This window comes from Adiantum capillus-veneris, chromosome 12 (assembly GCF_014529385.1).
Source record: "Adiantum capillus-veneris isolate H3 chromosome 12, ASM1452938v2, whole genome shotgun sequence".
NCBI lineage: Eukaryota > Viridiplantae > Streptophyta > Polypodiopsida > Polypodiales > Pteridaceae > Adiantum > Adiantum capillus-veneris.
In genome coordinates, this window is record NC_140942.1 from 68,395,305 (window position 1) to 68,420,856 (window position 25,552).

General features: G+C 41.4%; 1 protein-coding gene across 1 annotated transcript; it reads left to right on the forward strand.

Moving 5' to 3' along the window:
- Positions 1–2,755: 2,755 nt before the first annotated feature.
- LOC147445880 (cysteine-rich repeat secretory protein 55-like) lies at positions 2,756–3,590 on the forward strand. The gene has a single exon (XM_086526117.1). It carries the CDS (start codon positions 2,799–2,801, stop codon positions 3,510–3,512), a length of 714 nt encoding a protein of 237 aa, XP_086382243.1. The 5' UTR covers positions 2,756–2,798; the 3' UTR covers positions 3,513–3,590.
- Positions 3,591–25,552: the final 21,962 nt, after the last annotated feature.

Here is a 25,552-nt window from a genome sequence, read left to right on the forward strand (position 1 = left end):
TACAAGCATGTGGGAGGAGGGTGTATGTGATTGGGATGTGTCTAAGGATGAAATGATTGAGGATGATGGTCATTATACAACAAATAAGCAAGAGAAAACAAGTAAGCTAGTAGGATCATCACATGAGGTTTTGACGACCATTGAAACTCACCAACACGACATCATAGATAGTGAGACACAATCAAGAACAAAAGATAGATCTCTTTAGCCACCTTGTTGTATCTCTGGATCTTCTAACAATACTAGTTTGATTAAGAAGAAGTAACTTCTCTGCCGATCTATTAAGTATATGACTCTATGGGTTTCTAGCTCCTTTTAAGCTAGATACTTTTAGTTCTCGAGTGCCCATGACAAGGTAATTGTGCATGGACTAGCTTTGTATATTTTTTATTTGTGTTAATACAAATTATATAGTATAATGTGGGAATTGCTTTTGAAAAAAATTTGAGTTAGACATACATTTGATATGAACTATTGACTTATTAAAATTTCTTTGATACTCTAGTTTGTAAAAGAGTCCACTTTGACTCTTGAGTAAGGTTTGTGCAATTAGGTATGCAGCTGCATCGTGCCTTGCTACACTTGCCTACAAGAGACCAAGATCACAAGGGATTGTAGGGTTGTTTGCGATAGGATGAGCATTGGGTGCAATTCGTTTCAAGGTATGCTTGGGGGGCAAAGACAGTTGAGGCAAGAGTTTTCCCATGGCATTCACTACGGTGGCTGCTTATCGGATTTATAGGTGATGAAGTTCTTAGATTCCCCGCTTTTATGAATGTAAGCTCTCTTCTCTAAATTTTGTAGGTTTTCTCTCCTTCAAATTTAAAATTTAGAGGTAAATCTCAAAATTTGAATGTTGGATTATTTTAAAACTAGGTTTTTTTTAGCATTTTTACATGACTTTACTTCCTTTTAATATTATTGTTCTAGTCAGAATCTTGGTTGATTCCCTTTAATGAGACATTTTGGCCTCCTATTAGGGGGTCCGTTGCCAAGAGTTAAAAGTTTGACTTGTCCCTAAGGTGGTTGGCGGTTGCGACTTTTGAGCGAGCCAACTACAACAAAGTGAACTAGCCAAATAGGACATTCCATGTAGATTGATGTATGGGGGAGGCTCCGAGAGTTGTTTCATATGTCAAAGGGGAGTAGTTAAATTAGACAAGAAACCTTTTTATTCACTCAAATTTTGTACTCAAATTGCAAGCTCCTCACTACAAGGCAATTGTGACTCTGCCAACTATGAGAGAGTGAAGAATCAAAAGCCGCGGGGCTGACATAAGAGGGAGAGGTTTTTTTTTTACCATAAGCGCGAGGAAATTAATTAGAAGAGCAGAAATAGTACATGAAGTTCATGACGTTCACAGAGCCATGCCCTGACATCAAGCATTACCATATACATAGGCTTCCAGCCCGGTTCAAAATACTCATGGGACATAGACATAGGCTCCTAGCCCAAGACCATACAAAAAACTAAAGGCCGGCACATTTGTCGATCTTTGCCTGGAGTCTCTCCAAGTAGCAGTAGCCCTCGTTAATCTGGTCTTCAAGTTGGGCGATCTCAATGTCGATTTCGTGTTCCCAATCATTCCGAGAAAGCATTTTGACTTCTAAATCACTGTCAGTCTCACCCCATGAACATACCCGATCATAGAAATACTTGGAGTCCTTGAGGATATCTTTCTTCGTCCTATACAAGGTGACCTGTTCTTTAGCAATCTGCACATTAAGAGAGGAGAACAGAGTATTCAGACATGGAGTCTGGTAAGTTACATCAAACATTTTACAATTTCTTTGTCGCCAGATCAACCATAACAATTTAGCTCTTGTTTTGTTCCAGAAAACTGTGAGAATTCCAGCATGTTCACCCAAAATAAGTTGATGCCAAGAAGGGGAAAAGCCTAGCATCTGAATCAAGGGTAACAGGAGCAATTTATTGCCGGGACAAGAAAAGAACAGATGACAGATGTCCTCTATCCCTGAGCTACATCTAGAGCAAATCCCATTGCTCATCTGGGCTTGAAGAGCCCTCTTGCCCGTCCACAAAGCTTTGTGAAAGATTAACCATAACAGAACTGACTTTTTCAAATACATAAGTGATAAGTGAAAGGTGAGTTTAAGAAACGAAAAGCCTCGTAGAATTCCCCAATGTTGGGAAAAAAAAATTCTTTCAAAAAAATCTCAAATGCATAAGTGACAAGTGAAAGGTGAGTTTAAGAAACGAAAAGCCTCGTAGAATTTGAAAAGTCAAAGGACTTTTCATGTCATCTCTACATAAACAAATGTTGGACCTTAAAGTATGAATTGATTCAGTTATTTTTTTCTTTCCTCTAACGTTTTCTTTCCTTTAGAGTTTCTTTCCACTATCTTTCCTTTAGAGTCTCTCTCCAGTAGTGGAGGTAGTGAATTTACTTCTTTTGAAGCCACTAGTGTGGCAGGTGACCGAAGGCCGCCGCTCTCTCTCTCTCTCTCTCTCTCTTTCTCCCCCCTGCGTGCGCACTATCCTCACTACAGTCGGACAAAGCAAATTGAGACATGTGAATGAAAAACCAATCTCCTTAATATATAGTATAGATAGCTATACCTTTAGAGCCAATTTGATGACATGTGTTTTGCTATTTTTCTAGAGTGGCGTTGGGAAGTGGGTCACACGGACTCTCGGCCTCTTACGTAGGCTTTTGTGACTTTGTGAGCACTGACTAGGTCCACGTGGGTAGAGCATACTATAAAGCCAAATGTTACGATGAGTAAGGGACTAGTAGAGGGCGGAGAGAGAGAGAGAGGGGGAGAGAGAGAAAGAGATGGTGAAGGAGAGGTTGCGTTCGCTTGTTGTTGGCGTTGCTCTGCTCTTCTTGGTAGCCGCCGGTGACTGCCTGGACACCTCTGGTGACGTGTACATCCTGTGCAACACACGGACCTACGAAAGCGGGAGTTCCTTCGATGGAAAGCTCAACACTCTCTTGACAGCGCTCAAGAAGAAGGCAGCCACCTCATCCTACCACGAGGAAACGGCATCCACTCTCATGGCCGCCTACCAGTGCCGCGGCGACCTCCCCCGGGACACCTGCTCCCAGTGTGTATCGGATGCCGCCCAATCCGCCCTCTCCAGCTGCCCTCGCGCCATTGGCTCCCGCGTCCAGCTGGACGGCTGCTTCCTCAGGTACGAGAACTATACTTTCCTAGTGCCAGACTCCAGCATCGTGGTGGAGCTCTGCAACGTCAACAAGGATGAAAGCTCAGCCTTCCAGAGCGACGTCAGCAACCTGCTGGATCACGTCACGGACGCCGCCCCTCGCAACGACCGCCTGTTCGCCTCTGCCACCTCAGCTCTTTCTGCCAACGGCACCCTGTACGCCCTGGCGCAGTGTCTTGGCTATCTCTCCCAGGCTGAGTGTTCAGACTGCCTGGCCGCACACCCTTCCTCGTGGCAGGATTGCGACCACGCCGTGGGCGCCCAGATTCACTCCGTCAGCTGCTACTACCGTTTCGAGACCTACCCTTTCTTCTATGAGTAAGGGAAATCCGTGCTAAACTACTATATAACCTGGCTACTGATACGGCTGAATTTGTGTAATACAGCCTTAGTTTCTGAATCTTTTCTCTATTCAACTGTGTGCGTGCGTGCGTGCGTGTGAGAGAGAGAGAGAGAGAGAGAGAGAGAGAGAGATTGCTAGTTGATGCTCTCAATGCCATGCTCTTATGATTGCATATAACGGAAATGTCTGAACAAAGAACCTCTTCGTCTCCCCGTCCGTTCATCCTTGATTCTCCATACTGTATATCACACGGGCACGTTCAAGTGTGATTCACGGTTATGCCCCGGATACTTGTAATTTTGGGGCTAAAAGTAAATTCGGGCTAGATTGCACACCTCGTCTTGAATGCAAGATCTCGACCCGAGTCCCGAGTCAAATAAAGAAGATTTGGGTGTTTCTTAATTATGCAAGTGGATTTCTAGATTCCGGCAACCTGATCTGACACCCCACAATCTATGCACCCCACGATGTTCGCCCTTCACCATGTATCCTATTTCAGCTTGCCCACTATTAGCCAATTCTCATAGCCAACCACTTGCAAACATTTTCTATTCACGTGACAGGTTTCAAAAACAATTGGGCGCTCGGTTGGCAACGAATTGCCATGTTGAAGCTAATCGGCAACCACGTTGTAGTTACACCCCGTAGCACTTGCTTGCCGACGAGCGGTAGTTTCTCAATGCCTCAAAATCAATTATTGTTGTTTGACTCTAGAATGTTAGGATGCCAAACGAGTTGGTATCCGCAGACCACTACACTCGCCTCAATGTCGAGGAGCTATAAAGGTAAGAACCAAGCTTAAGATGCACCTAAAAGAAACCGGTTGAAGTTGTGGCAATTGCATACTTAAGCACCGAGAGGGGGTTGTAAAGATAAGAAATCGATCGAAGCTATGGCATTACCACGGCTAGAAAAATACATTTTCCCTAACTAGTGAAAATAAGGGCAAACTTGAAATTCTCTCAGTTTTTAGGTCAAAATTCGAAGCCTTTTTTGGTTTTCTTAAAGTCGGGCTCAAAATCTAATAGGGATGCTACAATTTCAGTAGGTTTAAATACATTGTACCGCAATTTTTTTTTTCTAACTTTTGGCATTACCTTGGGCAAGAAATTTGACGATGAAGTTGCTAATTAGAGACCAGAGAAACATGTCTTGCTTTGGTCAAAATGTAAGTCAATTGTGGTGCCCTCACAAAAGCTCAAAACAAAAACAAAGATGTGGTCTCTTGGAGTAGGATATGCCCACCAACATGGCTACGAGGAACCTCTAGACTATTTCTCCACATGCCAAGCAAAAAGAGCCTCTCTCCACATACAATCGCCTATGCATACACCTTCTAACCTTGTGGAAGTTGATAGAAGGTACCTTGGGAAAGAGAATTGATGATGAGGCTACCTATAAGCTTCTTTTGCAAAAACATGTTATGTTAATACATGTTTTGGTCTATATGTATACCAAACAGGGTGCCCTTGTGAAAGTTCAAATAGTTCTAGATCAGCTTTGATCCCTTCCCAAGATGTCGTCTCTTCAAGACGGTCGATCATGTGATATGCTCAACATGACTGTAGAAAGATGTGGATCATTGTCACCAGATGTAAAGCAAAAAGGGTCCCTGTGTAGATGCATACACCTATGCATGCACCTTGTAGGCTTTTTCATTAGGCACAAATCAAAAAGGGCATCTCTCTCTAGATACAATCACCTATGATGCACCTTGAAGGCCTCACACATTGTGAAAGATGCTACCATGGGCAATATATATTGCCAAATGTGGCATCCCTACCAAAGCTAGAAAAGTTTTAGGTGAGCTCCATGCCTAGAATGTGGTCTTTTGGACTGGGTCGAAGCTCTAGACTATATTCACAAGATCCAGTGCAAAAGGGCCCCTCTCTAGATGTAATCACCTCTACAATGCACCTTGAATGCTTGTGACATTTGTTTTGATTAGAATCTGAGAAGATCCCACTCCAGGATTTTGGAAAAAAGTAAAAGAAGGTTGGGGAAAAGGGGGCACGTGCGAAAAGGCAACCAGGGGCCATGCCAAGCAGGACAAGAAAGGAGCAAGGATAAGGCAGGGTAGGCTCGAAGAGCGAGATGGTGTAACATTTAATGGCCTAGTAACTTGTGTGTAGCGGAAAATAACATGAACATAGTGAGCATTTCATTAGAATAGGTTCTTAATGAGCATAACGAGAGTGCTTGGGTGGGGAGAGCAACAAAAAGTATAACACCTAGTTAGATAGTATAAACAATACTTCAAAAGAGAGAGAAATTAAGCTATTCACAACATTTTAGGACCGGATTTACATGGAGCCGGTCCCCCCCTCCAAAAAGATTTGTATTATGGTTTCTCCCATCAAGAGAGACATATTACATATTACTAGCTAGTGCAATGAAGATGGAAGCTTCAAGCACTAAGAAAAACACTTATCAAACACAACATCTATTCCCTCTCGGTCTCAAACCCAAGACCTCACACACCTTCGAAGATGCTGAGAGCTAGCGGGGTATGAGAGTAGATTGAGAGGAAGAAGGAGTAGTCTTACGAGAAAGATGTACATCTCCTCACATAATCACTCATATTAGCATAGCTTAGCTTAGTAATTAGCATGGTAGAGGAGATGAGCATGCATTGAAGCTTGACTCTTGGTTGGATTTACATCACAAAGCCAAGAGTTGTTGGTGTAGGCCTCCCTTCTCACAAGCTTGGAGTAGGTGATAAGCTTTCCATTAAAGCTTGAGAAGGAGAGAGAGAGTCTTCTTCTTCACACATGAGTTATGTGACCTGTGTATGCAATAATGCCTTGAGAAAATCAACCCCCTCTCTTTCTTGGTCGACCCCTCTTGCTATTTGCTCATCCTGACACCCCATTGGTCCATGCCAGGCTTAGCCAATGAAATTTCAAGAGCATAAGTGACAACCATCTAACATGTGTCCCCCTTTTCCCTTTTGTGAGAGCTTTAGCTAGATAATTAATGTAACTAAACTCTCATTGGAACCCTTTGTCTCCTGGCCAATAGGAATCACGCAAGCCATTGGGCTGCTGAATGCTCATTGGACCCCTTGGAAGACTGTCCAGTAGTCTTCTAGAGAGCTTAATTCTTATTGGTTCTTTTATTAAGTGTTTTTAAATTAATTAAACTAGATTTACTCTAGCCTAATTCTCATTGGTCCACCTTCATGGCCATCCAATACGATTTGAGTACACCTTGTGGGCATCTGGGGTAGGGAGCTCACATGTGTCCCTCATTCCTTTTGTGTAAAGGAGCTTGTGAGTGTGTGTGTGTGTGTGTGTGTGTGTGTGTATTTCTCTCTCATATCCTAGTTCTAGGGCTTGCCGCCTCATATATAGGGATACATGAAGACTTTTTTGGTACACATACAAAGCATCCAATTTCCCTAGTGATGGCCTTTGGACACAACCTTTGAATTTGGAACCTTAGCATTTTGGAAGTCTTAATGGGTTGAACCTTAGGGTCTTTTAAGCCCATTTTTGCACCTTGATTTATTGTAGGTGCCCCCCCCCCCCCCCCCCCCCCCCCCCCTTTGGATCTCTATTTTCTCTCCTTTGGATCCCTACTGTGGCTGGTCTGCCAGCTTAACCAATATTCTAACTTTTTCTCCTCTGACACTTTCCCATATTAAATGATCATTTTAACATGAGAAAATCATTTAGGAGAATTAGATATTAGTTAATATGACATTACCTCTGTCTTGAAATCATAGTCGTCCTCGACTATGGGGTAGAGAAGATAAAGCATATTCATTAGTCCTTTTCTAGCAGGTAGAGGATCCCTATATTACCCTACAATATCAATGGATGACTAGTCCATTTGGCGCTTGAGAGCCTAAGCTGCCACAATCATGTCTACACATTAGTCCTATCAATCTTCCATAGTAGAGTGACAAGCTATAATTGGTGTTGGGAGATGTCGTCTCCACAAACTTGATCTAAGCATGCATACTACTTCATTTTTGTGCACAATAAAGAAAAAGAGAGTCTTCTAAGACAACAACTTTGTTCATTTTAAACATTTGTACATTTGCTTACTCTATGGAAGCATTGTAAGCATTGACAAGGTTTAGGTTATCGTTTAATTGTATGCCTTGCATCCATCTAGCATCTTCAAAATGATAATTCTTAAACTTAATAAGATATCGTCGGATAGTATTACCACCTCTTAGTACCTTGTCTTCATGTCGGAGAATGGACTCGGGCTGCAACACCTCTTCTTGGTCCTCGATCTCCGGTGGGTCTTCAAGAGTTGGTTCTTGAGGTGGCTCTTCTTTGTAAGGCTTTAGTAGGCTCACATGGAAAGCATTGTGTATGTGCCAGTGGCTGGGCAACTTGAGTTGATTGGCCTAAGAATCTTGAAGGGACCATAGTACCTTTTTGCTAACTTATCATAGCACTTTTGGTGTCCAGTAGGATTCTTGCCCATCGTGTGCCTTAATTGAGCCCCCGGGGCAGTCACTTAACGAAAGACCCCTATATCACGTGCGTTCAAAAGGTAATTAATAATACCCCGATATACATACTATACTTACACTGTGAGCCTATTTAAAAAACCCCCACTCCCCTCTGTATGTATACATTTTTATACATTTTGGTCTTTTAATAATCCTCTCAGGTTAATTCACGTGATATCATACACATTCTAAAAAGTGACGCCCCGGGATCGAGCCTTGGAAAATTTGAGTAAGACCTAATCATTTTCTTTAATACTAGTTCTGTAATTGGACACTAAAGTGTCTTGAGACACTGAAGTGTCCTGTTTTCCTTCAAAGTTTTGGCAATTTATTTGTCAAGATAGAAAGAAGTTTTTTTTACACCTTGCTTCTACCATAGGTTGGTTATGAGGGAAAGAAAACATTGGATTTTTATCCCTGTCAAAATACAAGCCCTATGGAGAGAATTGTGGTAGTTTCTAAGTCGTAATTTTTGTAAACTTTCAAGCAGTTTTGCCAAAAAAATCATAAAATTCTTATATTGTTTTGTAGAAATGAGTTTTTTTATGTTTTTAAAAGCCAAGTGCTAGTACTTAGTGTTACAAAACAATGGAATGACCTTCAAGAAATAGTTTCAAATTTAAATGCAAGTTATAAACATAGTTTCATACTTGAGCACGTGTTGACTAAGAGCATAAATTTGGACTTTCAAAGGTCCTCTCATCGAATTGGGGCTATTCTAGTGCAATTTGACAACATCAAATGACTTTATATGTTAAAACCAAGAAACTAAGTATTTTTTTGACTCCCTAACTTACTTAAATCTTGTCGCTTACACCCTATCTTGAAATTTTGATTTTGCAAAAAATCTTGAAAATCTTGAGTCCTCCACAATAACATTGAAACCAAGCTTTGAGGTATCTTATTTATATTCATACCATGCACTTTGATACGTTTAGTTGATATGTGTGGAAAGTTTTAAGTTATTTGAGATTTTGCATACTTATGTGTCAAAAATTAAAATATCAAAATTTTTGCATGCGCAGTTTTAAATATTTGAAATGATCCAAAAATTGTTTCTTACCAAAGCACTTATACTTGCCACCTTGAGTCCTCATTGCAGAGAGCAAGCAATGTATCCCTTTCTAAAACTCAAAAACACAAAAAAATACTTTTTCTATGCATACAACGACATGCTTTAAATGGCCATATCAAACACGTAGAACTTCCCATTATTTTATATACTCTCAAGTAGATTTTTTTTTCACATGAAACTTACAAATTATCTATAGCACAATTGTAGAAAAGTTATGTACAATTTTCTACAAGGTTGCTTTATTTTTTCTTGAGCCTATAAAGTTGAATTCTTCAAAGCATCAATTGCAATCTTATGGGGTCCACTTGATGAGTATATTTCTTGATCATTATAGCTTCTAAAATGCAAGGTTATATTTTTCAAAGACCCTCAAGCTAATATATTTAAGCATATCAAGAGGTCTTTCTTAAATACATCGTCTAATGCAAGTAGCATTTAATCTAAATTTGTAAAAAAAGGACACTTAAGTGTCCTCTTTTGGTACCAAACTAGTGTTAAAGGCTTGGGTTCTTTTGTGCTTATCAACAACAGTCTTTTGCCTTTGCTGTGAGATAGAGATAGCAACCTTAATCTTTTGGAAAGATTCTTGTAGGTCTCGGCTATACTCATCTGCAGCGAAGATCTTCCCGTGTACTTTAAGTAGCAAGGGACTTTTTGATCTTCCCTCAATTACCTCAAAAGGTGCTTTTCCTATGGAAGTATGTACAGTGTTATTGTAGGCATACTCCACTAAGCGTAAATACTTCTCCCATTGGGACCTTTGAGATACATTAGGAAAAATTTGGACATACAAATGGGCCTTATAAGGAGTTTGACTTCCTCTCTCATATCCAAAACGGGCGTGCGGTAAAATTTGTTGGAATTAGGGTTGCAGAGAAACACACACAACTTGGAGAAGACGAAGGAATCTCAAGGCACACAATAAAGAGTCTATTACTTGGTGTGCAATGGAAAGATAGATAGCCCTAGAGTGATGGGCATATATATGATGCACGGGGGAAAAAACCTCCTAAAGAGGGAAAAAATGCCCCGGCGGTCCTAGTGTGTTCACACACATCACTACCACATGCATATGGTAACAAATCCCCCCTGGAGTGATGCGGTGAACGAGACCTGGCACATGAGTAAAGGAATGTGCCATGCCCTGAGGACAGGATCAGTCCACAAAGGGGAGTAAGCCCAAAGCTTTGCGAAAAGCTTCAAGCTTCTCACGAGACAATGCCTTTGTGAAAAGATCTGCAAGGTTTTCCTGTGTTGGCACATAAGCCAAGCTGATCTCTCCTGCTGAGAGGCTCTCCGTGACATAGTGGTAATGCACCTCAATGTGCTTTGTGCGAGCATGAAAAACTGGGTTCCTCGCAACTGCCAATGCGCTCTGACTGTCAATGTAGATAGTGTTGGCAGTGTCCTCTCCAACACCCAAATCAGCCATAAGGCGTCTGAGCCACACACACTCAACCATAGCTGTGAAGACTGCCCTGTACTCAGCCTCACAACTCGAAGTGGCCACAGTAGGTTGCTTCTTGCCCAACCATGATATACATGAACTGCCAAGCATGAAACAAAAACCACTTGTGGACACTCGCGTGTCAAAACAACCAGCCCAATCTGAGTCCAAAAAAGCATGTAAGTCTGGCGGCAATGATCCCCCCTTGGGATAAAACAAGCCAAGATGTAAAGTGCCACTAAGGTAGTGGAAAATCCTCTTGACAGCCTGCCAATGCTTAGACCCTGGGCTATGCATAAATCTGCTGACCTGTGAGACTGCAAACTGAATATCCGCCCTCGTGTTGCGTACATAAATGAGGCAACCAACAGCAGTTTGGTAAAGAGTGACATCAACAGGATCACCAGCATCATGTAGACTCAACTTCAAACCTGTTTCCATGGGAGTGGCAATAGGTTTGCAATCCTCAAGTCCAAACTTACATAGCAATGTCTCTATGTAACTTTTCTGACACAAGGCAATACCACCATCACACTGCTTAAACTGTATACCCAAATAAGGATGCAACAGTCCCAAATCTTTCATCTTGAAAGTAGCATTCAAATCAGCCTTAAATTCAGCAATATGTCTCTCATTTGGTCCAGTGATCAGCAAATCATCAACATAAAGAACCACGATGAGAAATACATCACCCTCACGCTTTACATACAATGTGCTTTCTGTTGGACTGTTACGAAAGCCTTGTTTGACCAATGAGTGTCAGCTTTCTCATACCAAGCACGAGGAGATTGCTTCAACCCATACAAAGCCTTGTTACATTTGCACACTTTTTCCTCTTGTCCTTTTATGACAAAACCGCGAGGCTGCATTCCATAAACTTCCTCAAATATGTCACCATTCAAGAAAGAAGTGACAATGTCTGATTGATGTACATCCCAACCAAAATGACTTGCCAATGCACATAGAAAATGCACAGTAGTCATACGACAAGTGGGAGCAAAAGTCTCTTCATAATCTATGCCTTTTTGCTGTGCATAACCCTTTGCAACAAGTCGAGCCTTATGGCGATCGATCTCACCATCGCGCTTGCGTTTCAACTTTTAAACCCACTTCGTAGCAATGGCCTTTTTGCCAGGAGGCAAATCACATAAAGTCCATGTGTCATTTTCTATAAGTGCATCATATTCTGATTGCATGATGGCAGCCATCCAATTTTCTGAATTTTGTGCTTCATCAAAAGTCAGAGGCTCCTCAACATCATGTAAGCTAGACACAGCCAAAGCATAACAATCTGATGCATAAGATGCATGGCGAGAGCCTGAACGAGTATGACTAGACAAAGGTGCATCCAATTTACTTTCACGCAAAGTGTGCACCAGCCATTTTGGCATACCTCTAGCCTGCTTATTTTCAGCCCTTTCCTCATCAAGTACATCATGTACATCTACGTCAGTAATAGGCTGATCTAGAACATTTTTAGAAACCCCCATAGGCTATACATTTGCCTCATTGGAACTTACATTCGTATTTACACCACTGAAAAGAGGCAACAAAGTGTCATAAATGTCCTGTGAGCTTACATTACTATCTCTAGTACATGACAGCAAGGGCTGAACAGAATCTTCCACAAACACTACATCCCGAGAAACCAGAATACGTTTTTTTTGCGGATGATACAACCTGTAACCTTTGCTTTCAGCACTATAACCAACAAAAATACATTTGACAGCCTTATCATCCAATTTTCTGCGCTGTACTTGTGGCACCAAAGCATATGCCAAACAACCAAAAACACGCATGTGCTCAATATAAGGTTTTCTATCATGCCATGCTTCATATGGAGTAATAGACTGCAAAGCTTCCGTAGGACACCTGTTAAGTACATAAGTCGCACACATGATGGCCTCAAGCCAAAAAGAATGCGGCAAAGCTTGACTTTTGACCATACATCGTGCCATTTCCGTTAGTGACCTGTTTTTCCTCTCAGCAACACCATTTTGCTGAGGTGTATAAGGCACTGTACATTGGTGTTTTATACTACGACTAGCCAGAAATGCATTAAATTCATGAGACATATACTCCCGCCCTCGATCAGAACGGAGGGTGCCCATAGTACATTTCGAGACATTTTCAGCCATAGCTAGAAATTGTTTGAAGCACATAAAAACTTTGGACTTCGCTTTAAGCGGAAATACCCATGCATGGCTGGAGTAATCATCTATGAAAGTCACGAAGTACAGGTAATTGCCCAAGGACGGAGTTTGCATGGGGCCACAAACATCACTATGTACAAGCTGCAACCTGTATGTGGCCCGAACTGAACCATCCTTTGGAAATTTAGAATGCTGCATCTTACCCAAAATACAGCCTTCACAAACATATTTGATAGGTGCTTCAAGAGGCGGCAAAGAAGCAACCATATCAGATTTCTGCAAACGCAGTAAACTGAAAAAATTCAGATGACCAAAACGTGCATGCCAAAGTTTTGCATCTGAAATAGCCCTTGAATCTACAACAGCATTTGCAAAATTTTATCCACACTTGTCATACAAAGTGAGCTTATACAGCCCACGGCACAAAAGGCCAAATGCAACAATTTCATCAAAGGGTGTCTGGAACATTGTGTAGGGCATTGATGTACGTCCTGGTTCTGAGGATGTAGGCGATGTTGAGGATGTTGCAGGTCTTTCTACAAGGATTGCAGCTGTTAGAGTTGCTTTGCCTACGGAAGAACAAGCTCGTTGGGATGTTAAGGATGCACAGTCTCATGCATTGATTGCGTTGTCTGTGAAGCGCACCATTGTTCCTCACATCCGTTCAACAAAATCTGCAAAACAGGCTTGGGATATTTTAGCAGGTCTTTATGCAAGCCGCAATGAGGCTAAAATTGCTTTGCTGCGTAAAGAGCTGGATTCGAAGATTATGCATGAGGAAGATGATATGGACACTTTACTTGCTAGTGTCAAGGATATCAATGAGCAATTTATTTCTGCAGGTGAAGTCATTTCAGATAGTTCCCTTGTGCAGACTGTTCTTGATGCCTTACCAGATTCCTACCAGACTTTTGCTAGTACTTGGAGACTTATGACCCAAGGAAATCCTGAAGTTGTCAAGTTTGATACATTATGCACATTGCTGTTGCAAGAGTCACTTTCCAGAAAAAATAGGACTAGGTAGTGTGCAGTTGAACAGGCTTTTATTGCTTCTCAAAGAAAGGGTGGTAACAGTAATGCAGCCTTTTCATATGGTTCTGCTGCGAGTGGCAAAAAATTTGTTCCTAATGCTTCTGCTGCCAGCACTTCGTCTGGCAATTCTGGTGATAAGGGCAAAAAGAAGATGCGTTGCCATTATTGTAAACCCAATGATCACTTGATCAAGTCGTGTCCTAAGTTGAAGGCCAAAGAGGCTAAGAAGAAAGAGGGTGGTTCCACTGCAAATGCTGGTTCCACTACAAATGCATCCATTGTTGAGTCTTCTGTGAAAGGAGACTGTGTTCCTGATGTTGATGCAGAATGGGCTTTTAGCACAGAGTGCACTTACAATCCTGCTGTCCATGATGCATTCTTGTCAATGGCTACAGATTCACATGTGTGGTATTTCGACAGTGGTGCTACAAAGCCCATTACCTCACATCGTGAATTGTTTACCTCTCTCGAGTCTGTCCCTCATGGGAATTCACTCACTTGTGCCAACAACGCCTCTTATCCAGTTCAAGGAGTTGGAAAGCTTGTGCTTACTGCTGCTAATGGCAGTTCTTTCACACTTGTTGATGCACTTTATGTACCTGGGATCAAGAAGAATCTCTTGTCTGTATCCGCACTTGCTAGACTTGGACTTGTAGTCAAATTTGTGGATGACAGATGTACAGTTCATGATCTCAGTTTTGGTGATGAAATTGTTGCATCTGGGCTTTTGTGCCGTGGGCTGTATAAGCTCACTTTGTATGACAAGTGTGGACAAAATTTTGCAAATGCTGTTGCAGATTCAAGGGCTATTTCACATGCAAAACTTTGGCATGCACGTTTTGGTCATCTGAATTTTTCCAGTTTGTTGCGTTTGCAAAAATCTGATATGGTTGCTTCTTTGCTGCCTCTTGAAGCACCTATCAAACATGTTTGTGAAGGCTGTATTTTGGGTAAGATGCAGCGTTCTCAGCTTCCAAAGGATGGTTCAGTTCGGGCCACATGCAGGTTGCAGCTTGTGCATAGTGATGTTTGTGGGCCCATGCAAACTCCGTCCTTAGGCAATTACCTGTACTTCGTGACTTTCATTGCTGATTACTCCAGGCATGCATGGGTATTTCCACTTAAAGCGAAGTCCGAAGTTTTTATGTGCTTCAAACAATTTCTGGCTATGGCTGAAAATGTCTCGAAATGTACTATGGGCACCCTCCGTTCCGATCGAGGGGGGGAGTATATGTCTCATGAATTTAATGCATTTCTGGCTAGTCGTGGGATAAAACACCAATGTACAGTGCCTTATGCGCCTCAGCAAAATGGTGTTGCTGAGAGGAAAAACAGGGCACTGACGGAAATGGCACGATGTATGGTCAAAAGTCAAGCTTTACCGCATTCTTTTTGGCTTGAGGCCATCATGTGTGCCACTTATGTACTTAACAGGTGTCCTACGAAAGCTTTGCAATCTATTACTCCATATGAAGCATGGCATGATAGAAAACCTTCTATTGAGCACATGCGTGTTTATGGTTGTTTGGCATATGCTTTGGTGCCACAAGTGCAGCGCAGAAAATTGGATGATAAGGCTGTCAAATGTATTTTTGTTGGTTATAGTGCTGAAAGCAAAGGTTACAGGTTGTATTATCCGCAAACAAAACGTATTCTGGTTTCTCGGGATGTAGTGTTTGTGGAAGATTCTGTTCAGCCCTTGCTGTCATGTACTAGAGACAGTAATGTAAGCTCACAGGACATTTATGACACTTTGTTGCCTCTTTTCAGTGGTGGAAATACGAATGTAAGTTCTAATGAGGTAAATGTACAGCCTATGGGGGTTTCTGAAAATGTTCTAGATCAGCCTATTACTGATGTAGATGTACATGATGTACTTGATGAGGAAAGGGATGAAAATGAGCAGGCTAGAGGTATGCCAAAATGGCTGGTGCACACTTTGCGTGACAGTAAATTGGACGCACCTTTGTCTAGTCGTACTCGTTCAAGCTCTCGCCATGCATCTTATGCATCAGATTGTTATGCTTTGGCTGTGTCTAGCTTACATGATGTTGAGGAGCCTCTGACTTTTGATGAAGCACAAAATTCAGAAAATTGGATGGCTGCCATGCAATCAGAATATGATGCACTTATAGAAAATGACACATGGACTTTATGTGATTTGCCTCCTGGCAAAAAGGCCATTGGTACAAAGTGGGTTTACAAGTTGAAACGCAAGACGGATGGTGAGATCGATCGCCATAAGGCTCGACTTGCTGCAAAGGGTTATGCACAGCAAAAAGGCATAGATTATGAAGAGACTTTTGCTCCCACTTGTCGTATGACTACTGTGCGTTTTCTATGTGCATTGGCAGGTCATTTTGGTTGGGATGTACATCAATCAGACATTGTCACTTCTTTCTTGAATGGTGACATATTTGAGGAAGTTTATGGAATGCAGCCTCGCGGTTTTGTCATAAAAGGACAAGAGGAAAAAGTGTGCAAATGTAACAAGGCTTTGTATGGGTTGAAGCAATCTCCTCGTGCTTGGTATGAGAAAGCTGACACTCATTTGGTCAAACAAGGCTTTCGTAACAGTCCAACAGAAAGCACATTGTATGTAAAGCGTGAGGGTGATGTATTTCTCATCGTGGTTCTTTATGTTGATGATTTGCTGATCACTGGACCAAATGAGAGACATATTGCTGAATTTAAGGCTGATTTGAATGCTACTTTCAAGATGAAAGATTTGGGGCTGTTGCATCATTATTTGGGTATACAATTTAAGCAGTGTGATGGTGGTATTGCCTTGTGTCAGAAAAGTTACATAGAGACATTGCTATGTAAGTTTGGACTTGAGGATTGCAAACCTATTGCCACTCCCATGGAAACAGGTTTGAAGTTGAGTCTACATGATGCTGGTGATCCTGCTGATGTCACTCTTTACCAAGCTGCTGTTGGTGCCTCATTTATGTATGCAACACGAGACCGCACAAAATTGTTGCGTTTGTTGTCCAGAATCCAAATTGTTGAAGACAGTGGCTTTGAGTTGTAGGTCCCAAAACTTGTCTACATACTGATTTGTAGGGAGAGAGATTCAAGCTTCGCCCTTCACTGAGTACTTTCTCTTTGGCATCGGTGGCCAAAAACTGCTTCATAATGGAAGCTCTTAAAGATTTTCATGTTTGTGGAGCTTCACCATTGGGCCGTAGGCTAGACCACCATTGCCTGACAAACTTTTGAAAGTGCATAGCTACATGGTGTAGCTTAGAGGACTCCATGAAGCACTCATCTCCAAACACTGCATCAACTTATTCAATAAAGGCCAAGACTTTGTCCGTAGTGCCAAAGGTGCCATCATAGGTAAGGAAAGAAATTCTCTTCCCTCCCTCTTTGAAGTTCTTGAGCTTGGAAAACCTCTTCCATGTGGCATAGGATTTCCTATGGCCTCTTCTTTTTGATTGTTAAAAGTTGTACCATCACTTTCTTCAGAAGATAAAGAATTTGAGGAAGATGGTGACCTCTTTCTCATCTTTTTCTTACCTTGATCTTCTTTGTCTGCACCATCACTTTCATAAGAGGAAGAGGATGAAGAAGATGCTGAAGAGGGTGTCCCCTTTCTCGCCTTTTTCTTCTCTTACTTTTTGCGATCCCTCTTTGAATTATGGTGTGGAGAAGTGTGTGATGGTCTTCTCCGTTTAGGAGGTGATGAAGAGCGTTTAGCCCGCCGTATTCATGGAACCATCTCCACCAAGGTGGCAGGAGACTCACTTATTTCTCGTTCCTTCGATGGAGGCTCTTGAGTTCTCCTTTGAGAAGGAGATTCGGAGCCCTTTGTATGGACCCTCTTCTTCTTCCCGAATTGGAGAGAGGCCTCTTTTGGAAGTCTCACAAGGAGGCTTCCTAGGTACTCTCTCATCATGGTGGGGAGCTTGAAGAATCCCATGAGCACGAAGCTGCTATTGCACTTCAGTTTGGAGGGATGGATTGCCCATGGCTTGTTGAAGCTTAGAAACAAGGTAGTTAACAAGCATAGGGGCATCATTAGTAGCCTGCTCATTAGCAAAATCAAAGCTATCAACATTAATTTCACTCTCTTTATTGTTGTCAGCCATTCTAACAACTTTTAGGTGTAAACTTTTTAGGTGTACTTTGGCACTTCAAGCCCTAGTTGATACGTACCCGTGGCTCGAATACCATTAATTGCAAGGAATAGAAGAGAGGGTCGTTCAACACCAAAACAGCATTGGCTCCTGTCAAGCTTCTTGTAGCTCAATAGTGGTTAATCCGCAGGCAAGCCCCATAGGACTCCACTATTAAGATCATAGCTCTTGACGGTGATGCCCCGTTATCTGCACGAAGGCATGCGCACTGCAAGGCTAAAAAATCCCTATTCTACTTACTCAAATTCAATTAATAGTACCAACCATTTATAGCTAGCTTGAGGACCTCCCTTCTTGAGCAAGAAAAGAGTAACCTTGTGCTCTCATACCAATGTAACAATTAATGGCCTAGTAACTTGTGTGTAGCGGAAAATAACATGAACATAGTGAGCATTTCATTAGAATAGGTTCCTAATGAGCATAACAAGAGTGCTTGGGTAGAGAGAGCAACAAAAAAGTATAACACCTAGTTAGATAGCATGAACAATACTTCAAAAGAGAGAAAAATTAAGCTATTGACAACATTTGAGGACCGGATTTACATGGAGCCACCCCCCCCCCCCCCCCCCCCCCCCCTTTCAAAAGGCTTTGTATTATGGATTCTCCCATCAAGAGAGACATTTTGCAATAAAATTCTTTGTGTTCCTTCAATACTAGCTAGTGCAATGAAGATGAAAGCTTCAAGCACTAATCAAAACACTTATCAAACACAACATCAATTCTCTCCCGGTCTCAGACCCAAGACCTCACACACCTTCGAAGATGGTGAGAGCTAGTGGGGTATGAGAGTAGATTGAGAGGAAGGAGTAGTTTTACGAAAAATATGTACATCTCCTCACATAATCACTCATATTAGTATAGCTTAGCTTAGTAATTAGCATGGTAGAGGAGATGAGCATGCATTGAAGCTTGGCTCTTGGTTGGATTTGCATCACAAAGCCAAGAGTTGTTGGTGTAGGCCTCTTTTCTCACAAGCTTGGAGTAGGTGATAAGCTTTCCATTAAAGCTTGAGAAGGAGAGAGAGAATCTTCTTCTTCATACCTAAGTTGTGTGAGTGTGTATGCAATAATGCCTTGATAAAATCAGCCCCCTCTCTCTCTTGGTCGACCCCTCTTGCTATTTGCTCATCCTGACACCCCACTAGTCCATGCGAGGCTTAGCCAATGAAATTGCAAGAGCATAAGGGATAGCCTTATGACATGTGTCCCTCTTTTCCCTTTTGTGAGAGCTTTAGGTAATTAATTAATGCAAATAAACTCTCATTGGACCCCTTTGTCTTCTGGCCAACAGGAATCAGGCAAGCCACCGGGCTGTTGAATGCTCATTCTATCCCTTGGGAGACTGTCCAAAAGTCTTCTAGAGAGCTTAATTCTTATTGGTTCTTTTATTAAATGTTTTTAAATTAATTAAACTAGATTTACTCTAGCATAATTCTCATTGGTCCACCTCCATGGCCATCCAATAGGATTTGAGTACACCTTGTGGGCATATGGTGTAGGGAGCTGACATGTGTCTCTCATTCCTTTTGTGTAAAGTAGCTTGTGAGTGTGTGTGTGTGTGTGTGTGTGTGTGTTTCTCTCTCATCTCCTACTTCTAGGGCTCGCCCCCTCCTATGTAGGGATGCATGAAAATGTTTTTGGTACACACACAAAGCATCCAATTTTCCTAGTGATGTCCTTTGGACACAACCTTTGAATTTTTGAACCTTAGCATTTTGGAAGTCTTAATGGGCTGAACCTTAGGGTCTTTTAGCCCATTGTTGCACCTTGATCTTTTGCAAATGCCCCCTCCTTTGGATCCCTACTGTGTTCGGTCTGCCAGCTTAACCAATATTCTAACTTATTCTCCCTTGGCACTTCCCCATATTAAATGATCAGTTTAACATGAAACAATATTTAGGATAATTAGATATTAGTTATTATGACAAATGGGATGAGCAATCTAGGGCGATAGGTACGCACGAGGAGGAGGGAGGATGTGCTCATGTTTTTTTTATGTGTGAAGCACCTATGGAGCAACGAGCACGTTTGGCAAACATGCTTAGCCCAAGAATTGTAGAGTGCACATGCTTGGTCATCATGGGTTTGACCCTTGTGAGGGAGATTTCCTCTCCGAACTATCAGCGAGGAAGAATTCTCCTTTTTCAACAAAATTTCTGTGAAGGTGATAGAATTTCTAAATATTCCATTCAATGAATGGATGGGAGGAGGGGGGGGGGGGGGGGGGGGGGGGGGGGGGAGAGAGAGAGAGAGAGAGAGAGAGAGAGAGAGAGAGAGAGAACTTATCTTTCAACTTTTCATTTGCAAGCTTGCATATGTTGATTTTGTCAATATATATAAGTGTGAAGAATTCCTCTCACCCTTGTTAAAAAGATTTCACTAAGGCCATACGAAGATCCAAAGTAGCTACCTTTTCTAATCCTCATCACTAAAAAAAAATCCTTCGAACATGACATTAAATAGTTATTTGTGGTAAGAAAAACCAATTGAAGGATCCAATCAAGGCTACAAGACAATGGTCTCGTTTTCTAGAAAAAAATTACCATTGCACATATAAGAAATAAGTCTCAAGGTGGAGGTAAATTTCCAAGCTCATTTCTGCCTAAAACCATGGATGGAAACTCAACAACAAACAAATTTAGTAGAAAATTAACCTTATGTAGAAACATGGTAGCGCTATTGGTGAAAGGAATCATTATGGTGTGTAATAAAATGCGTTATTTTTGACAGGATTCTAGAAGGATCCCTCCATAAGTGTGGCCTACTTTATTCTATAGTCTTATTATCTATGTAGTATATACATTGAGGACTTTCATAGAGTGCTGAAAAACAATTACGTATGTTTCGAGCAAGCATATGTATTACATTAGGTAATACTTTTTTTTTTTGAGAAATTCCAATTTTCAATTGCTTTTAGCAGAACACTATGTAGCTTTCTTGCACGATTCCTGGATATCCTAGGTAAATTTGATACAACTCACTCGATTTTTTGGTCGTTTGGATACGCTTGCTCGGACTTTGGGTTTCCTCTACATCAACATGTCTCGATGAAAATATATACATAGAACATATTGATCAAGGTAAGACTTCTTATCAACAGCCTCTCTCTCATCCTGGACCTGCAGAGGAGAAGAGCTGATAGTCCATGCTTGAATACATATTTCTCTTCTCTTCCTATTGGAGGACTCTTCATGGCAAGCTCTTGTAATATTAACACTTAACCGTAAGATAAATATTAGGAAAACATATGTACATACGCTATTTAAATTTTGTATGACACTTACAAACTCATGTTGAGCAGTCTCGTAGCCTCCACTCCCAAGATGAGAAGATCCTACAGACTCCAGGCATGCTCTAGTTGCATCTCGCTACTATTGAAACCTGTCTGGAAGCTCTTGCATCTCTCGCATGATCCCTGCCCACTCCTCTACATCCAACCATGCTTGCTTTGACTCATTATCCATATATCTGTCTCATGCCTTTGAGTGACAATGTGAAATCATCGCAATAGCCACGCGCAAGATCTAGTCATTGGAGAGTGAATCGTGTCAAGATGCTGGCATGTACTCTCTATGAATGGCATTAGTGATGTAATTCATTCTCTTCTGATCATGAGCATCCTAGTGCTCCATCTCACAGTGCCCAAAATACACCGTACAAAGATGGCTAATCCTCTATCGCATGGCCTTTTTGGCTCTATCCATAACTAGTGCCCCAACCATGGTCTTGTACACCTTGCTAGTGAGGCGGTCCGGGGCGGGCAACAAGAAGAGCAACCTCTAGACACCCTTCAAGGCTCCCGTGCTGCTCAATGGGGCTGGGGCACAACACAACACAAACCAAAACAACAAACCCCTAGCCAAATCCCAACTACACAAGGGGCACCACCTAGTTTAAGAGCGAACTAGGACGCAAAAGAGGAGAATCGTTAGAGCAACCCACAAACAAGCAAGGAATTTACACTAACCCTAACACCAATGGAACACTCTCACACACTAAAACACGAGAGAGAGAGAGAGAGAGAGAGAGAGAGAGAGAGAGAGAGAGAGAGAGAGAGAGAGAGAGATGGTGCTCGGGCTGCTTTGAAGTGTATCGTTAATGATCAAGCAAACATAAATATATATATGTAAGAAAGAGAGAGAAGGGGGAAGGGGGTTCTTGTTGCACTAATGCCTTCTTACAAATCTGTTATGACCAATCAAAGTGAGATTAGTATTTGTTCAACATAGCTTGAGTAAATTACACCACAACACATCACAAGAAAAAAGCCACCCCAATCACTGTCTTAAGGCGAGGGGAGTCTTCTCCACCCTGTCGCCCTCTTACAGCATGTGGGATTTATGGCTAAATTGATAACAATACCCGGAGACAAGCTATCAAGAACTTAAATAAAACACCAAGACAATTACACATCATTATTGTCCATGACTTCACGTTGGAAGGGAGACAAGGTATCCATGCTTAGTCCAAATTCACCCTCCTTGATTCAGCAAATGTTGGGCTTACTCTAGTAGGAGAAATGATAGATTTCCTACTCTCAATTTAATGATCACTCTCTCTTACAATGGCATAGAGTTCCCTTGCTAATCACCCCTAATACAACACATACATATGCCTAATGCCAATGAGATTCCACTCAAGAGCTCCTTCTCAAGAGGTTGAGCTTGGCTTCTCAAGCTATAGCATAATGCTCTTTCTTCTCCCCCCTTTTTGTGCTAGCTACACCCTCCTTTTATAGCAATTTTGAAGGCTAGGGTTACTCCTCTAACCATGGTTGGGTTAGATTTTCAGCAATTTATCTAATTTCTTTTGCTTGGAATTATCAAGAAGTTGGTGGGGAAAGAGAGAGGAGAGAAATGGAGGTGATAGGACTTTTCATAGTGGGTTAGTGTTAGTAGAGTTAGTATTAATTTACAAATGGAATTGGATATTATTTACAATGGGAGTATCCATGTAGGATACAAATAAGGAAGAAAAACTCTTAAGAGGTAAGAAAAGGTGGATTTCTTACAAGGTTGATGCTCCAAGTGTCTTGAGTAGGGCCAATTTTGACGCTTGTTGACGGTCCACTAGCTTTGACAACACATTTTTTCTCCACTCTTGACCTTCCTTGAGAGACAAGGTAATTGAAGCTGAGTAATCAACCACCATGATGATGCTGTCTTTTAAGAGAAGAGGCTGAAATTTTGTGGTTTTTTGATAGATATGGGTAATTTGGAGGAGGAAAAATGAGACTAGGTGGTCAATTTTGGAATGGAATTGTGTGTGGGAGGTATGAGTTCACCATGGTTTCTCTTACTCTTCAAGGTTGAGGAGAAGGTGAGTAGTGGTGCAGAGAGGAGTGGTGAGAGAGGTGGGGATGATGAGTGGAGAAGTGTGTGTGAAAGAGGAAAATGATAAAGTGGAGAGAGAGTGTGGCTGCATAGCATGGGAAAGCTGGGTCCACTAATAAAATCATAGCTCATCATAGCTCACAGCTCCTAGCTCAAAAAAATATGAAAAAATTTGAGGCAAAAGTTCAGCCCACGAGCTACAACTTTTATTTGTATCACCTTTTCAAATTTAGAGAGCAAGTGAACTTTAAAAATTCAGCAAAACCGACCGTTTTTTTCCACTGCACAAGGTCCTTGTGGGGTCCTTCTTTGGATGATTCTTTTGAATACCTCCAAGAGTGAGCCACCTACCATTGACCTTATTTGGTAGGTCTATAATTGAAGATATTGTTGAGATCATGATATAAGTGAATAGTACAACTAAGAAAATCAAATATTGAGGGGTCTAAAAAATATGTACATGTCAAATATAAATAATATAAGTGGAAAAAATATAAAGGGGTCAAAAGAATCTCTCTCATTATGAGGCTACCATAAAAAGATAAATATTTTTGGTGTTCTAATTTTTTAGCAAAAAAACAAAATAGATGTAGGAAGGGAAAAATCACAATAGTGAAAAAATATACACATAAATAAAACTAGTTTTTTTGGATTTTTGTTGGGGTGGGGTTACACCAAATATAAGAGAAGCTTACATGAAAATATTTCTATATGGAATAAAGAGTATGAAAAATGGTAAGAAAAATTGTGGTAATGGTAAGGCAATGTACAAAGCATAAATAACACACACCTAGGTAGAAATATTTAAATAAATACCAAAATAATTATAAAAAAATCTTTTATTTAAGCCCTATATACAAAGAAATATTTACATACGCATGGGCCATAATATACTTATATTTTTTATATTTTTGGCTCAACTAACCCAATGACTAGCTAATTGAGGGTTTTTTATTTCAGTAAGGAGATATGGGAAAAGTCTCCTAACTCACACGCACCTATATACAGTGAAAGGGTGAGGGTAACCACAGTGCTTGAGTGATTTGGTAGGGTGGGATGACTCACTATGGAAATCACAGAGAGCCAAAAAACGGCTATCATTAGCCCTCCCCCAGGATGATGGTATATTCATGTACCATCATAAAGAATCTTTTCCAAAGAGAGTGCTTCAGAGTCCTTGACAAGATCTTCATTGTTTGGCCCCTTGGAATTTTGGTTTGTGTTACACTCATGCTTCATGGAACAATACTTATATGGGATAGTTGCCTTTTGCTCTGGTAGATCCTTTGGTAGAAGGCGACTCAAGTAAAGCTTCAAGCGATAGCCGTTTACCTTCCTGGAGTGCTCTTTCCCATTCAAGTCCATAAGTTGATAGTAACTTGAATTGAAAGCCTTCTTGACTATGTATGGCCCCTACCATCTTGTTTCAAATTTGGCATCAAAACGATTATCGAGTCGATTTTCATACCTTAGCACAAGATCTCCTTCATTGATGCCTTTGTCCTTCAGTTTCTTGTCAAGCTTCTCCTTTGTCTGTGTGGCTTTCCTCTTATAGCACTCGTATGCTGCTTCTCTTTTCCACTCAAGCTCAGCTAAGGTAAGAAGTCGATCCATCCATGCTTCTTGATCATCTTGTGCTGATTTGCCATGAAGTCGCATTGTTGGAATGTTTAGCTCAATTGGCTGTAAAGCCTCTTGACCATAGACCAAGTGAAATGGTGTGAACTCCGTGGCTTCCCTATATGTGGTTCGATACGCCCACAAGGCACCATCCAAGAAGTCATCCCACAACTTTGTCTTGTTTTTCACCATCTTTCTAATGATGCCTGCAATGACACCATTAGCTTTTTCTACCAAACCATTTGATTGGGGATAGTAGGGTGTACTGTGACGATGTAGAATGTGAAGTTCTTCACAACTTCTGTGAGCAATCCCTTTCTAAACCCTGGACCATTATCAGAAACAATCTCCAAAGGTGTGCCAAATCTACAACAAATGTGAGTGTAGACGAATTTGCTCACTGTCCTCTCATTTACCTTTGCCACACTTTGTGCTTCCACCCACCTAGTCATATAGTCTACAGCCACTAGAATGTAGAGTTTACCATTTTTTGTCCTAGGCAGAGGACCCATAGCATCAATGCCCCACTTTTCAAAGGGTCCATTTGCAAGCACTATTTGCCTTGGACCATAAACCAATCTTCTATTCCCATTTACCTGACAATTGTGACAACTTTTACACCAATGTTGGACATCCACATGCAGACTTGGCCAAACATACCCCGCAAGCAAAATCTTCTTCACAGTTAATTCTTGGGAAAAATGACCACCACATGCCTCTTCATGCAAACCTTTTAGAATGGCTGGA

Coding starts and splice junctions, on each gene's coding strand:
- LOC147445880 (XM_086526117.1), top strand. CDS start 2,799: ATGGTGAAGGAGAGGTTGCGTTCGCTTGTTGTTGGCGTTGCTCTGCTC.